Genomic DNA, 13,787 nt, shown 5'->3' with positions numbered 1-13,787 from the left:
GGGGGTGGGGCTGGGGTAAGGTAGCTAGGAATGCAATAGCTAGATGAAGATGGGAGATGGTGATGCGTCAGGGTGGATGGTGGAATGATAGGTGGGACCATTCAAGAGGGCGGTGCCGATTTGGACGGTTGGATTGGGATAAGGTGGGAGGAGGGGAGATCAGGAAACTGGTGAAATCTGCATTGATTCCATGTGGTTGGAGGATCCCAAGCCGGAAGATGAAGTGTTCTTCCTCAAATCCTCGAGTGGCTTGGATTTGGCAGCAGATGATATTTGCATGTCCTTGATGGAGTGGGTAGGGGAGTTGAAGTGATTTGTCACAGGGCGTGGGGTTATTTAGACCATGTGTCCTGGAGACGTTCTGTCTCTCCACATCGAGAGCAAAGGACACAGTAGATGGGATGTTTGGAGGTGGAGGAAAATCTCTGCTGGATTTCAATACAGAACTGGCTCAAAGGTGGTGGGGGGTTACTTTTCAGACTGGAGGACTGTGAAAGGCTTACAAGGATGCTGCCAGGGTTGGAGGGTCTGAGCTGTAGGCAGAGGCTGAACAGGCTGGGGCTGTTTTCCCTGGAGCGTCGGAGGCTGAGGGGTGATCGTACAGAGGTTTACAAAATTGAGGGGCATGGATAGGGTAAATAGGCAAAGTCTTTTCCCTGGGGTCGGGGAGTCCAGAACTAGAGGACATAGGTTTAGGGTGAGAGGGGAAATATATAAAAGAGACCTAAGGGGCAACTTTTCAAGCAGAGGGTGGTACGTGTATGGAATGAGCTGCCAGAGGAAGTGGTGGAGGCTGGTACAGTTGCAACATTTAAGAGGCATTTGGATGGGTATATGAATAGGAAGGGTTTGGAGGGATATGGGTCTCGTGATAGCAGCTGGGACTAGATTGGGTTGGGATATCTGGTTGGCATGGACGGGTTGGACCGAAGGGTCTGTTTCCGTGCTGTACATCTCTATGACTCTATACGGAAGGGTCCTTTGGGGCCTTGGATGTGGAGGTGTGGATGCATGTTTTACACCACCTACGGCGGCAAGGGAAGTAGCTGGGAATGGAGAGCGGGTTTGTGGGAGGCATGGATCTCGCGAGGGAGTTGTGGAGGGAATGCTATCTGCAGAATGCTGAAAGGAGTGGAGGGAAGTATATCTCTGGAGTGGGGGTATGTGTGTAGGTGGCAGAAATGGCAGAGGATGATGCGTTGTATTCAGAGGTTGGTGGGGTGGAAGGTGAGGATCAGGGGTTCTGTCCTTGTTGCAGTCTGAGGTGTGGGATTCAAGGGCGGAGATGTGCCTGGAGGGCATTGTTGACCAGTGGAAGGGGAAATTGTGGTCCTTGATGTAGGAGGCCATCTGGGATGTTTTGGAGTGGAACTGGTCCTCCTGAGAGCAGATGCGGATGAGGCAGAGGAGTTGAGTGTAAGGGATAACATTTTTACAAGAGGGGGCATGGGAAGAGATGTAGTCCAGGTAGCTATGGGAGTCAGTGGGTTTGAAGTAGATGTCTGTGTTGAGACAGTTACTGGAAGTAGAGATGGAAAGGTCCAGGAAGGGGAGGGAGGTGTCTGAGATGGTCCAAGTGAACTTGAGATCAGGGTGGAAGGTGTTTGTGAAGTGGATGAACTGTTCAGCCTCCTCATGGGAGTACGATATGGCCTTCAGTGTAGCAGAGGAAAAGGTGGGGAATGGTGCTGGTGTAACTGTGGAAGATGGACTGTTCCACATACTGAGACAAAGAGGCAGGCATCGCTGGGGCGCATGGCTACTCCTTTGGTTTGAAGGAAGTGGGAGAATTCAAAGGAGAAGTTGTTGGGGGTGAGGACCAGTTCAGCCAATCGAATGTGTGTGTTGGTGGAACGGTACTGGTTGGGTCGGCAGGAGAGGAAGAAATTGAAGGAGGCCTTTGTGATGGTGGTTGGATATGTATAGGGACTGGATGTCCATGGTGAACATGAGATACTGAGGGCTGGGGAAGGACCCCCTGCAACCAGGCCACATTCCACATTCCAGATGAAGTGCTTTTGGTTGAAACGTTGACTCTCCTGCTTCTCGGATGCTGGCTGATTGGCTATGCTTTTCCAGCGCCACACTAAACAGTGGGATCCGATGATCAGGAAAGGGACGAGTACTCATGCTATATATTTAGATAAATTATTGATACTGTTTTGCTATTTAAAAGATTACATCTTGCAGTTCAGATTTGTTAGGTTTTAATTCTGGGTAGAAACAGAGAAAAATAACAAATTTTATGAATTGTGATTTTTTTCAAATGTTCAAATTTACAAAATAACTGCTAATTCAGCCTTTCAAAACACAATATGCAATCTCCCCAGTGCAGTGTTTGGTTACCTGACTTCTGTTGCGTTTGTTGAATAGTTTTTGTCTGAAGAAAACTTTCATGATATCAAAACTAAGTTTACCCATGACCAATTTGAACCTTTATCCTTTTGTGACCCTAGCAGTAATATTCTGGTTTAACTGTTTTCATCCTGACTGCTTTTTATGCCTCTTAAGATTTGTTAGATGCCGTCTTTTCAGACTGAACAGCCCAAGTTTTGAAATGCATATATTTTGACTAAAGGCATTTTAAGTCTTCATCCACAAAAGCCTAACCTTTAATCTAATATTTTTGTAAGATTGTAATGTTGAGATATCACTTCGCTAATGTGATTTTTTTTTTTCAAATTAGCTATTTAATCGTAAATGCCGAATGAAGTCAACTTACGTTTTGTGTCATTGTAGAACAATGGAAAGTGCTGAATCAGGAGGGAAAGAAACGATATGACCGGGAATTTCTCCTTGGATTCCAGTTCATTGCAGCCAGTACACAAAAGCCAGATGGTTTGCCAGCAATTAGTGATGTTGTTCTTGATAAGGTGGGTTTCCTGGCTAAGTGTTAATGCTAATAATTCTTACAAACCAGTGTCACTATAATATCTGACAACATACTTGCATTACTCCCAATGTCTTTTTGTCTTCTGAAGCATAATGAGTAATTCTTGGATTTGTCCACAATGATAGCGCTTTACACTTTCAAGGTTTTCCTGTTAAAGAGAATTGCTTGCTGTTCCATTCTATTTTTGCTATAAAAGGTGGAGAACTGACATGCTTCTTGTGAAAATCTGGAATATGGGCCTGGATGTGCAGTGTGCCTGAGCATGACAATGCAAGCCACCATAATGCAGTTCATCAGATGGAAAAAATCCGATAAATAGGGAAGCTTCATGCTGTAATGTAAATGGATATTACCTGGAGACTTCCTTTCTTAATCCAGCTTCCAGATTCAGATAGTGTCTATCCAGAACTTTGATTAATTAGTAACAAAGCTTTTGGAGCCAGGATGGATGAAACTTTCATCTCATTTAAGGATGTCCTGAAGTTGTTTTCCATATGCTTCAACAGCTGGTGTTTGAAAACCCAGACATTTTGTCATAGTGCTGTGCTCAGTTTGGCAAATTATCTTGTGGACAGATGGATAAATAATAAGTGGCATCTGTTTGGGGAATTCATCCACAAACTAGCTTCAGAGTTTAGTAGTTAGTGAGCCAAAGGTAAATGTGTGTATTTACTTTGGACCTTAGAAGCTTTTATTAATATCTTCATAACTTGAAAGATAGAAATTTTTTATCAGAACTGGAAAAAGTTAGAAGTTCTAATTTTTCCTCAATTCCAATGAATGGTCATAGACCATAAACATTAGCTCTGTTTTTTTCTCTCACTATTCAATAGGTTGATTTCTGGGATGAAGTTGTTCTCATAATATAAGAGGTTGAGCAAGTTAGGCCTGCACACATTGGAGTTTAGAAGAGTGGGAGGTGATCTTATTGAAACAAACCAGTTTCTGAGGACTTGACAAGGTAGATGCTGGGAGAGTGTTTACCTTCAGGGAGGCCCAGTTGCTCAGTGGTTAGCACTGCTGCCTCAGAGCTCCAAGGACACAGGTTCGATTCCACCATTGGACAGCTGTGTGTGTGGAGTTTGCATATTTTCCTTGTGTCTGCATGGTTTCCTCCCACAGTCCAAAGACATGCAAAGAGGTTAGGTGAATTGGCCATGCTAAATTACCCATAGTGTCCTGGGATATGCATGCGAGATGGATGAGCCATCGGAAATGCAGGGTTATAGGGATAGGTCATTGGGGTCTGTTTGGGTGGGATGTTCTTCAGAGGATCATTGTGGACTTGATGAGCTGAATGGCCTGCTTCCACACTGTAGGAATCGTATGATTCTACTTGCTATGTTCTATATTGCAAATCATCCTCTTAACCCCTTCTCCCCTCTTTTTCTGTGCCTTAACCTACAGCAAGTAAAGAACTTGATTGCATTTTTATCTAAGTTTAGGACCATCCAATCAGCTGACTCTGTTACTTCCTTGAGGAGAAAGTGAGGTCTGCAGATGCTGGAGATCAGAGCTGGAAATGTGCTGCTGCGCTTTTCCAGCAACACATTTCCAGCTCTGTTACTTCCTGACCATCGTCTTGCTTTACTGAGGCAAACTTCCTCTAGGGTACCCTTCCCAATTATTGCACTGGACTTGGTTTACTCCAGTTTCCCGTCGTGTTCTCTCATCCATTAAATGCACCTAAAGTTTCCTCTCAGTTATTCCCCTTCTGGTGGCCGTCTTAACTTAGATAATTAGGTACTAACCCGTTTTCTCCAAATTCTCCTCATCACCCCTGTCAAAATGAACTCTGCTCAATTCCTCTGTCCTTGCAAGCTGTCATCTGGTCTCCAATTTCCCTTGCCTCTTCAGGGCATGAATGTGTTGTCAACTCCTAAACCTGTGAACACAGTTTTTTCAAATCCCTCTAATCTTCCTCTGCCTTTTCTCCAGCAACTACCAGAGTAGGACTGTGCTCACCTGATCCCATTTTTATCTATCAAATTATAGCAAAGGCTGCCTTCCATTCACACTTAAACACTGGTGTCCCAAGACTTATCCTTGTCCCCTTTTTCTCATCTGTATACTGATTCTGTGACATTGTTTGAAATTAAATGTTAATTTCCATATGTGCCCTGACAAAAACAGATCCCTTATCTTGGTTCCTTCTGCTTTCTCTTAAGTATCAGACTGCTTTTGCAATACCCTATACTGGATGAATAGAAATTTCCTCCCATTAAATATTAGGAGGATGGAAGTCATTGTCTTTGGTCCCACCAAAAAATTGGACCTATTCATTGACTCCAGCTCTCTTCATAGCAGATTTCTAAAGTGGAATCAAACTTGTTCACAGCCTTTCTGGTATAACTGATCCTGAGAAGAGCTCTCAGCCTCTCATATGGCCCTGATGTGTGCCATCACTATGGTTGATTATTTCTACCCCTGTAAAGTACCTGACTGTGCTTGGCTCAACTTGTGTAGTTGCCGTCCTTACCAATGGCTTTGCTATCTCTGACATTCCAATGTATCCTCAATCTTGTATTTCATATTCTACCCTCTGCAAACTTGACATAATCCAAAATTCTTGCTTACTGTGTCCTAACTGTTCACCATTTCAATGTTTGTTGACCTACACTGGCTTCTTGTTAAGCAATGCCTCAATCTTAAGTTCTCTTCTGTGTTTACACATCCCTCCATGGCCTCATCTCTCCCTATCTCTGTAATCTTCCCTAGCCATCAGCATTCTCAATTTTAAAAACTGCATCTTTGTTTGCAGTACCTTCAGCTTTTTGGGCCCCATGCAGTGGAATTAATTCCTTTCAACTGCCTTCCTTGCTATAGGATGCCACTTCAAACTCATCTTTGACTCTGCTTTCAATCATCTGCTTTAATCACTTTTCTTATAGAATGTCTGCATCTTTGGCTGGGTCAGCATTTATCACTCATCCCCAGTTGCCATGGAGAAGGTAGTGGTGAGCTTCCTTACTAAGCTGCAGCAATTTGGTGCAGGTAGACACTGTGTTGTTTGGGAGTTCCAGGATTTTGACCCAGCAGCACTGAAAGAGCAGTGATATATTTCTAAGCCAGAATGGTTAGTGATTTAGAGGGGTTCCTGCTGGTGGTGATGTTTCCATTTAACTGCTGCCATTGTCCTTCGAGTTGATAGTGGTTGTGGGTAAAGAAGGCACTGCCTGCTGTTAAACTTTGCTTCAAAAGGCGTTAAATGATTTCAAGTTGTTTTATAAAGCAACTAATTAACATATTTCAGTCCAATTATTCTTTGTTCTTTTAATTGAAGGAAGTTTACTTGCAGCTTAATAAAATCATTGAATCGTTATAGCACAATAGTTCAGTCCATGTCATTTTGAAACCTCTGTCAACAGGAGAAAAACCTAAGCTACACCAGTCTGTTCTTTAAGCTTAACCATCCCTGAAAGCAGTCTCAGACATCATTTTTTAATGTGATTTATGATCTAATACTTATGGCAAAGCGCATTAGACTAGGATTTTGTATACATTTTCTGTCCATTTCTAAACCCGTACCTTTTCAAAGTAGTTTTACTTGCTCCAAAGTTCAAGGTATAAACGTATCAGCTTGGTTTACCTCTTGGATGTGCCTATTGTGTATTATGTCTTAACCTGTTGAATCAAAAGTTGTCTTCATTTTCAGATCAACCAGACCAAACAAATTGTAAGACCTTTGGACCCCTCACGGATGCTGCCCCGAGGCCCCGACTTCACACCACCCTATGCAGATTTTGGAAGGCAGCCACAAAGTGGGCGAGCAGGAACAGTAAGTCATGTTTCTCTTCAAGCACATTGTTACTTAATTATCTTTGCTGAGATATTCTTATGTCTTCATTGAACATCCCCATCACGTTGTTTCAGATGTGCATACTACGTGCACTTGATTTACAACAGATCAGGGGTAGATGTGTTGAAAGCTCAGATTTCAAACTTGACCAACTGTTTTGTAATTGTAATGCTGGTTTTACTGAAGGGATTGGTTGTAAGTCCTTGAAACCTGTAAATTTAGCTAATAGTAAATCTAAGTGAAATTTAAACACATTTCAACTTCATCTAAACAAGAATACTTTGGCAGACTACAAAGCCATGGAATGCAACTACTTGTATTTTGGACAGGCAGTTTAAACTATGATAAAAACTAGGTGGTTCATTCTTAGTCGGCTACACCTTCCTCAAGTTTTGGAGTTTCACAGGGATCCTTCCTTTATTTAATAAAACTAAAGCTATGGCTGTTACTCAAGGAGCCAGGGAGATCAAAACCCTGTTTTTTTCTGGAACTCAAGCTTTCCTTGTTTTTATTTAATTTGTTGTATAAAAAGTGGAGACCAAAAAAATGGAATGGTGATGCTTATAACCACTTAGTCAAATCTTGGTTTGTTGCCATTTTGGCGTTGAAAAATACAAAGCTATTTTCACTCTCCAGAAAATGTCAGTATCTCCATCTGGAGCTAGCAGAGATTTCTTTTAATAGCCTGTCTATGGAGAGAGGCAGGCTCAAAGCCAAAGGCCGATTACCTTGTGTATGAAGGATGTTAATAGTTCAGAGGAAGATATCTTTAATAGGACATATAATTATGAATGCAAGAATTCATTTGGTATGCACACTCAGTTTGTATCCTGAATTCCATCAACAATGTGATTCTTTCCCTCTTTCTCATCCTCCCTGCCTCTCTCAAGAGCTTACCTTGTCAATATTCATTTATATGAAAGAAACCTAGATATTTAATCAAACTAATGGACCTATTTTATTTTTGAAATTTCGTACTGTTATTAGTTTTAATTTTTTGGAATTATGCCATAGAGTCCTAAAGCACAGAGACAGGCCCTTCGGCCCAAACTGGTCCATGCTGTCCAAAATATCCATCCACATGCTAAATTCATTTCCCTGCACTTGGCCCATATCCTTGTAAACCTTTCCTATCCATGTATTTGTCCAAATGCCTTTAAATGCTGTTAATGTACATGCCTGAAACACTTCTGCTGGCAGCTCATTCCATGTGTGTACCACCCTCTGTGTAAAAAAAAAAAGGTTGCCCCCTCAGGTTCCTTTTATTCTTTCCCTGCTAACCTTAAACTGATGCCTTGTAGTCCTCAACTCCCCAACCCTTGGGAATAAGACTGAGTGTATTCACCCTATCCGTGCCTCTCATGATCTTATATAAGACTCCCCCCTCCTCAGTCTCCTATGCTTTAAAGAAAAATGTCCGAGCTTGTCCACCTCTCCCCATAATTCAGACCTTTGGGTCCTGCCAACATTCTTGTAAATTTCTTCTGCACTTTTTGAAGAGTAATAACATCTTTCTTTTAGCAAGGTGACCAAAACTGAACGCAATACTTCAAGTGCAGCCTCACCAGCATCTTATACAATTGCAACATAACTTCCCAACTTCTATACTCAATGCTCTGACTGATGAAGGCCAGTGTACTAAAAGACTTCTTCACTGCCCCGTCTATGTGTGACTCCACTTTCAGAGAGCTCTGCGCCTGAACTCCAAGGTCCCTCTGTTCCATTACACTCATTAAGGTCCTACCATTCATCACAACACTCCTGCCTTTATTTGACTGTCCAAAATGCAAGATCTAACACTTATCAATATTAAACTGCATTTGCCATTTCTCCGTCCACTTCCCCAGATGTTCAAGTCCTGCTCCAATTTCTGATTAACTTCCTCACTATCCACGATACCACCTATTTTAGTGTCATCTAATAATTAATATAGATAGCAAACAGCAATGGGTGCAGCACCAACCCCTGAGGCACCACCACTAGTCACAGGCCTCTAGTCTGACGAGCATCCTTCCACTATTACCCTCACTTTCTACCGTCAAGCCGTGTATCCAATTTGCCAGCTTCCCCTGGATTCCATGCAATCTAGTCTTCCAGATCAGCCTACCATGTGGAACCTTATCAAAGAGTCTTCCTGAAATCAGTATGGACTACCTCTACCATCCTGCCCTCATCAGCCTTCCTGGTCAGTTCATCAAAGATTAGATTAGATTCCCTACAGTACGGAAGCAGGCCTTTCGGCCCAACAAGTGCACACCAACCCTCTGAAGAATAACCCACCCAGACCCATTCCCCTACTCCCTACTAATGCACCTATCATTATGGGCAATTTAGCACGGCCAATTCACCTGGATTGCACATCTTTGGATCGTGGGAGGAAACCGGAGCACATGGAGGAAACCCACGCAGACACAGGGAGAATGTGCAAGAATTCTAACAAATTTGTAAGACATGATTTCCAATGCACAAATCCATGCTGATTACTCCTAATCAAACCCTGTCTTTCCAAATGCATGTACATCTTATCCCTCAGAATCTTCTCAAGTAACTTACCCACCACAGATGTTAGGCTTACCAGTCTACAGTTCCCAGGCTTTTCTTTGCAGCCTTTCTTGAGTAAGGGTGCAACATTTGCTACCCTCCAGTGTTCCAGTTCCTCACCCGTGATTAATGGTGCAAAACTATCAGCTAGAGCCTCCGCAATTTCTTCTTTAGCCTCTTGCAGGGTTCTTGAATATATCTGACCAGGACCTGGAGATTTATCCACGTTCATACATTCTAATACATCCAACGTCACTTCTACTGTGATATGGAGTGTCCCAAAGACATCACCATTAACTTCCCAAGCTTTCATGTCTTTCTCCAAAGTAAAAACAGAGAAGAAATATTCATTTAGTTTGAGTAAGAGAGTAGTCAATGCCAATCATGAGTAAATAATTAGCCATATCTATCCTAGCATAATTATGTGGTCCTTTTTAAGTTCTTGAAGATATGTGTTCAGATTTGTTCTGAAACTAGATATTACTCTTCCTTGAACACTCTGTCCATAATCAGATATAAATATCATTGAAATATTTGTGTCATTGTATATGAGCAGAAGTCTGTTTGACAGATCAGGCAACATTTGTGCCCTCATATGCAGAAAATAGGATTTTACATGTATTTGTTATTTCTAGATTAGCAGTAGGCCAGATTGAGTGAAGTGCAAGCAAAATGCTGCTTCACCTGGAATGCGTGTTTGGTCCCTTGGCTACTGAGGAGGGAGGAAGTAAACGAGCAAGCATTACACCTTCTGCAGTTGCAGGGGCAAGTGTTCCCACACAGCAGGCCTTGTTATCACATAATCTGCTGTTACATGCAACCCATTGTCCTCATTAGTAGTTTATTCATTCTCCTGGCTGATTGTAATCCACTCCTTTGTCCAACTGTTCTCTCCCTTTGGGTTCTACCTCCACCCATCATTTACTTTTTATCCCCTTCCCTCACCCTATCTAATGCACAAAAACATTTTCCTTGCTGCTATCAGTTCTGAGGAAGTGTCACTGAACACGAGCACATTAACTCTTGATTGCTCTTGACAGATGCTGCTGAGCTTTTCCAGCAATTTCTGTTTCTGTTTTTGTTTCTGATTTCCAGCATTCGCAGTTTTTTCGGGTTTTATTTGCTACTTTTAGAAGATATTGTCGGTCAAACTAATGCAAACATAATATAACAGTTTATTCTCATTTGTAATTTGATGTAGAATGTAATATGTTTGATATGTATCAAGTCTTATGATTTGACTGTGCTTAAGATTTCTATTACTTAGCCTTGTATGAGTTGGATCTGTTGTATTGTAGCATAGGTTCCTTCAATTCTAAAGCACCTTTCTGGTTGTCTTTTGTAAACAAAGTTGAATATATGGCATTACTGCAAACATTTACAGACTGCTATAATGCATGTTTCATCAGTGCAAATTAGCTATAAGGCAATTGACGAATTGTGGACATTGTTTGGATAATGAAAACTTTCTACTGAAGGGGTATAGTAATTTTCTATTAGTAATTTTCTACAGTGCATTTTTCTATAGCAGTTTTCCATTGCATGATTTTCGATAGCACAAGGTTGCAGAGGAACATAGCTGTCATGTTATAGCAGAACAACTTGTATATGAATATGACCTACATTACTCCAGAGACTGTTAGGAGCACACTAGTCTCTGATCTGTCCCCTACCAGTGTCTAGTTTACTCTGACCAAATCCCTGTCCAATAACACAGTGGTTTGTATTTCTGAAGGAAGTATTAACCTTTTCAGATATACATCTCCTGTTGTGTTAAATCTTACCTTTTCAAGAATACTCTTAGTTCAGATTGTTGTGGGGCGAAACATCAGTCTTGGAATCAGAATCAGGGTTCAATGACAGAGTTTATTGCACAAGGACATAGCGGAGCTTTAGGGAGAGAAAGACGCCACCAGCACAGTGGTAAGCTGTGAGTTTTCTCTCGACCTGGAGCACATGTCAAGAAACTTTCTTACATCTTATGATGCAGTAGGTCAGTGATGAGATTATTGTCTTTATAATATGGTTTGTTTATAGCAATCATTACAGAATCATTGATAGTTTTGATACAGTCTTAGTCAGTTCCAGCACAGCCTTTGTTAATTTCCACGTGGTCATTGTCAGTTTCAGCACAGACATTGTCAGTTTCAATGTCTACACAGAAATCCATTGCTGTAGTAATGGGAACTAATCGCTCTTCCTGAGAAGGACAATTACTGCAGCCCTGACTATTATCATTTTGTATTGAGTTCTGTATCAAGCTGTTAGCATTTTTATAAGAGGTGTTGACTGGACCCAGACAGTTTGGTGGTCAGTGTTCATTACTCGTGTATTCTCTCCCCCACCTGTCTTAAACTCATCAACTGGGCTGTGAGTGCATCATGCTGGCGTTCTGGTGGCCCCAGTCAGTGTCTGTATCTGCTTTGCTGTTTCTCTCCATATTGTGATCCGGCGGCCATCTTGTGTGTCAAGTTGGCCAACTGATGGCTCAGCAGCCATCTTTGTGTCCGTGTGCCTAGTGCCACTCTGCCCGTGCCATCTCCCTCTTCACTCCCCCCATTGTGGTCAAGGAGGAGACTTCGGAGATCTTCTACAGACCACCTAATTTAAATGTAGGGGTAGGTCATCTCTACGAGCTCCCCCTCCCAAGGGGTATCATGGGAGTGCCAATTTCATTGGGGGCTCTTCCATGATGACATTCGCTGCTGATGCAGTTCTTGTCAGTAGCGCCTTACAGCAGAGCTTTTAACACCTGAGGCCCACACGGAATACCAGCATCTGTGCAATGAGGAGAACTATCCCATGTGCCAAATAGATTCTCCAAGATTTACCTAGCAACCAATTTAGCCAGCTGTCTGTAATTGTGGTTCCCTGTTAAAAACTGTCCAGCTGGTCTCGGATATTCTTGATGACTTCTGTAATATTATAAAATGCATCAATAACATGGGTAATACAATTGTCACCAGTAATTGTACAAACTGCCCCCCTTGCTGTGCTAATTGATAATCCACCACGTAACGTGACTTCTGTGTGTAGAGTTCAGCCAACTCCGTGTTAATTGCTTCCAGAACTTTTGAGGTACTGTTGCCTAGGATAGTCAGGCCACATTCAAGATAATATTGGTGTTTAGCGCTGGCGACTCCTGCTGTGCCCCCCAAAGATAGAGATCCAGAAATCCATATCCCAATGCTGACCCCAAAGTGGTGGGGGCCTGCCAGGCAGCACAGAACTCCTGACTGATGGAGTGGGTCACTATCCTTCTCCTAATACGTCCCCCATTGGCACATGGTACAGTCTGGGGCACAATTGTTCCTACTACGAACAGGTTTGCGAGGTCTGGGGTATCTGTTGCGTAAGTCCCCTTAAATAGGACAACAAATCCGGTCGCCGCTCAGTAACAGACATTGTCCTGTCCTTCTGTTTTCTGTCATAGAACATTACAGCGCAGTACAGGCCCTTCGGCCCTTGATGTTGCGCCGTCCTGTCATACTAATCTGAAGCGCATCCCACCAACACTATTCCATGTATGTCCATATGCCTGTCCAATGACGACTTAAATGCACTTAAACTTGGCGAATCTACTACCGTTGCAGGCAAAGCATTCCATACCCTTACTACTCTCTGAGTAAAGAAACTACCTCTGACATCTGTCTTATACCTCTCTCCCCTCACTTTAAAGTTGTGTCCCCTCGTGTTTGCCGTCCCCATACTTGGAAAAAGGCTCTCCCTGTCCACCCCATCTAACCCTATGATTATCTTGTATGTCTTTATTCAGTCACCTCTCAGCCTCCTTCTTTCTAACGAGAACAGCCTCCAGGCCCTCAGCTTTTCCTCGTAAGACATTCCTTCCATATCAGGCAACATCCTAGTAAATCTCCTCTGCACCCTTTCCAAAGTTCCACATCCTTCTTATAATGTGGTGACCAGAACTGTACACAATACTCCAAGTGTGGCTGTACCAGAGCTTTGTACAGCTGCAGCATAACCTCCTGGTTCCGGAACTCAATCCCTCTATTAATAAAGGCCAAAACACTGTATGCCTTCTTAACAACTCTGTCCCTCTGGGTGGCAACTTTCAGGGATCTGTGTACATGGACACCGAGATCTCTCTGCTCATCTGCACTCCCAAGAATCTTACCATTAGCCCAGTACTTTGCATTCCGATTACTCCGTCCAAAGTGTATCACCTCACACTTGTCCACATTTAAACTCCATTTGCCACCTCTCAGCCCAGCTCTGCAGCCTATCTATGTCTCTCTGCAACCTACTACATCCTTCGTCACTATCCACAACTCCACTGACCTTAGTGTCGTCCGCAAATTTACTAACCCCCTTCTAAGCCCTCAACCAGGTCATTTATAAAAATGACGAACAGCAGTGGACCCAACTCCGACCCTTCCGGTACGCTGCTAGTAACTGGACACCTAGATTACCAATTTCAATACCGAACAACCCAGATGGCCTCCTCCTTCAAAGACCGCAATTTCCCCTCAGACGTGGTTGACGATGCTCTCCACCGCATCTCCTCCACTTCCCGCTCCTCCGCCCTTAAAC

The 13,787-nt window shown here is 42.8% G+C and overlaps 1 protein-coding gene across 11 annotated transcripts in view; it reads left to right on the top strand.

Annotated features, from left to right (window-relative positions):
* Positions 1-13,787, top strand: part of LOC122540194 (eukaryotic translation initiation factor 4 gamma 3-like) — a 140,741-nt gene that overhangs the window by 49,541 nt on the left and 77,413 nt on the right. For all 11 annotated transcript variants that reach the window (XM_043675553.1, XM_043675557.1, XM_043675560.1 and 8 more), the window contains 2 exons: positions 2,740-2,873; positions 6,549-6,671. In XM_043675553.1, coding sequence (XP_043531488.1) covers positions 2,740-2,873; positions 6,549-6,671 — 257 coding nt within the window. The remainder of the gene's footprint in view (positions 1-2,739; positions 2,874-6,548; positions 6,672-13,787) is intronic.

This window comes from Chiloscyllium plagiosum, chromosome 34 (genome assembly GCF_004010195.1).
Source record: "Chiloscyllium plagiosum isolate BGI_BamShark_2017 chromosome 34, ASM401019v2, whole genome shotgun sequence".
NCBI lineage: Eukaryota > Metazoa > Chordata > Chondrichthyes > Orectolobiformes > Hemiscylliidae > Chiloscyllium > Chiloscyllium plagiosum.
Note: the sequence above shows the minus strand (reverse complement) of the source record. Positions and strands in the feature narration are given on the sequence as shown.